The sequence below is a fragment of the Haliaeetus leucocephalus genome, unplaced genomic scaffold, assembly GCF_000737465.1.
Source record: "Haliaeetus leucocephalus isolate CR32 unplaced genomic scaffold, Haliaeetus_leucocephalus-4.0 Scaffold217, whole genome shotgun sequence".
NCBI classification, from domain to species: Eukaryota; Metazoa; Chordata; class Aves; order Accipitriformes; family Accipitridae; genus Haliaeetus; species Haliaeetus leucocephalus.
In genome coordinates, this window is record NW_010972653.1 from 2,534,313 (window position 1) to 2,536,456 (window position 2,144).

At 53.1% G+C, this 2,144-nt stretch overlaps 1 protein-coding gene across 1 annotated transcript in view; it reads right to left on the bottom strand.

Moving 5' to 3' along the window:
• MYCN (v-myc avian myelocytomatosis viral oncogene neuroblastoma derived homolog) overlaps nucleotides 1-476 on the bottom strand; it is a 3,055-nt gene extending 2,579 nt beyond the window's left edge. Inside the window, exon 1 of the mRNA XM_010566744.1 lies at nucleotides 4-476. Within this exon, the coding sequence (XP_010565046.1) occupies nucleotides 4-476 (473 nt within the window). The remainder of the gene's footprint in view (nucleotides 1-3) is intronic.
• Between the last annotated feature and the right edge of the window lie 1,668 nt (nucleotides 477-2,144).

The following is a 2,144-nucleotide window of genomic DNA, read 5'->3' on the forward strand; positions in this document are numbered from 1 at the left end:
GGCGGGGCGGCGGCGGCGGGCGGCTTGCCCTGCAGCTTCTCGCTGACCGCCCGCTCCAGCTTCTCGCGGGCGGAGAAGCCGCTCCACATGCAGTCCTGGATGATGATGGAGTTGAGGTTGTTGGTCACGCCGAGGCCCGTCTCGAAGAAGTCCCCGCCGTCCGAGCCGCCCCACAGGTCGGCCTCGGGGGGCAGCAGGAGCAGCTCCGACGCCCAGTCCAGGGGGTCGGCGGGGCGGCAGCCCCCCAAGGCCGCCCCTCCCCACGGCACCGGGGCCCCCCCCGGGGGGTGCTCCTGGAGCCCGGCCCGGCTGGGAGACAGGGGAGGGGTGGGCAGCAACTCAAACTTTTTCCAGATGTCCTCCCCGGGGGGAGCGGAGTCCGGCCCGCACAAATAAAAATCATCTTCGTCCGGGTAGAAGCAGGGCTGCAAAGAGTCGAACTCGAGGTCTGGGTTTTTACTGACCATTCCTGGCATTACGGGGCTCTTCTCGCTGATCCCTGGGTCGGGCGATGGTTTTAGAGACAGGTTTTATGGGTAGTTCCACCAAGAGGAAGAAGAGAGGTTCTCCCAAGACCTGAAACTAAACCAAAAATAATAAAAAAAAAACAACCACAATTAAAACACGAAGAAACAAACAAGACACGAATGTGACTGTGACTCCCTTCCTCTTAACCGAAGAAAAAAAAAAATAATCCCATCATCAACAGCAAGAAAGAGGGAGCCTTTCGCAAGTTGAGAAGAAAATGCATCTCACACACCTTTCCTCCCGACTCAAGATATTCAAAGAAAAGCGATCAGGTAGTGCTCCCACACGCAAAGCTTTCCGCCTTCCCCGGCGCTCCGTGAGGACACAAAACCAGCCGGCACGGTACAGCAAGGATGCAAAGCACCTCAGTGCTTTTGCACATAGCACTCGCCTGCTCTCCCCAAACTGCTTCAAACGCTCAAAACAGCAGAGTAACTGTAGACAGATGCAAGGCTTTGATACCGTAATCTCTCCAGAAAGCCCTCTTAATATGCCAGCAAAAGTAGAGGAAGTTTACTCCTTTTGTCATCTGCGGAGCAGTGCAAAGGGGAGAGAGAAGGATGCAAAAAAGGGGGCGGAGGGGCTCTTTGCAACTTCGCAAATCGCCAGTTCATTCACTCAAAGCGAGCCAGAGAAATCCGCACAAAACACACAAGGGGGGTGGGGGAGGAGGAGGAGGAGGAGGAGGAGGGGAAATCCAGCAGCAACAGAAATTATCAACCTTATGTAATAATCTCTCGCACAAAAATGCATTAAAACCACCCCGGCGCCACCAACAAAGCCTCCTGATTTGCCAAGAAGGTGAGGGAAGTTTTTCTCCCCCTTTTTCCAGTTTAAGACGAGAGCAACGGAGAGGTTGCAAGGACAACAACTTTGCGCATTTTGCCACTTCCCGCGATCAAACCTCCTGCAAACACACCAGCTTTCCAGCCCTCTCACCTCCGGAAAACGCACGCTGCTGCCCTTACCTCGGCCGGACCCCCCACTCACTAGCCACGACCAGTCAACCACAGCCCCATTCCTCCTCCGAGACCTCAGTTGCATCAGACATTAAAAAAAAAAAAAAGACTTTAAGTTCAAAAAGGACATTCAGCGTCTCCCTTCAGCTCGTTTAAGGTAACGCAAAGGGAAACCGTTCTGCTGGGTTCACAACAGCTGACGCTGAAACGGAGACCGAAAGGGGGAAAAAAAATCCATTAAAAGCCTTATGATGAAATGCAAAGAAACGAGCCCGGCTCAGCTGCTCTCCCCCTGCCCCGCCCCCTGATCACTTCCAGTATTGTACATTTTTCTACTCGTGAAATACATTAAACCGTTTAAAATGCAAAGCAGTAAAGAGGCACCTACAAAACACAGGCGATCTCAATGCGACAGCTCCAAACCAAAACAAAAATATCCTCCAGGATTTTCTTCTGCTCAATGAAAAACCCATTCACGCACTGCAATGCCCCTGCGCTTCCCTTCCCATCCTCCCTAGTTTAGCAACTCAAATGCGATGTGGAATTGTATTTATTTGATTGGGTTTTTGTCCTGCAGCCCAGACCCTGCAGCTTCCTCTTCTTACCTCCTTGGTGATGGTGGTGGGTGTTGCAAGGGGGAGGAGTGGCGGGGGGGGG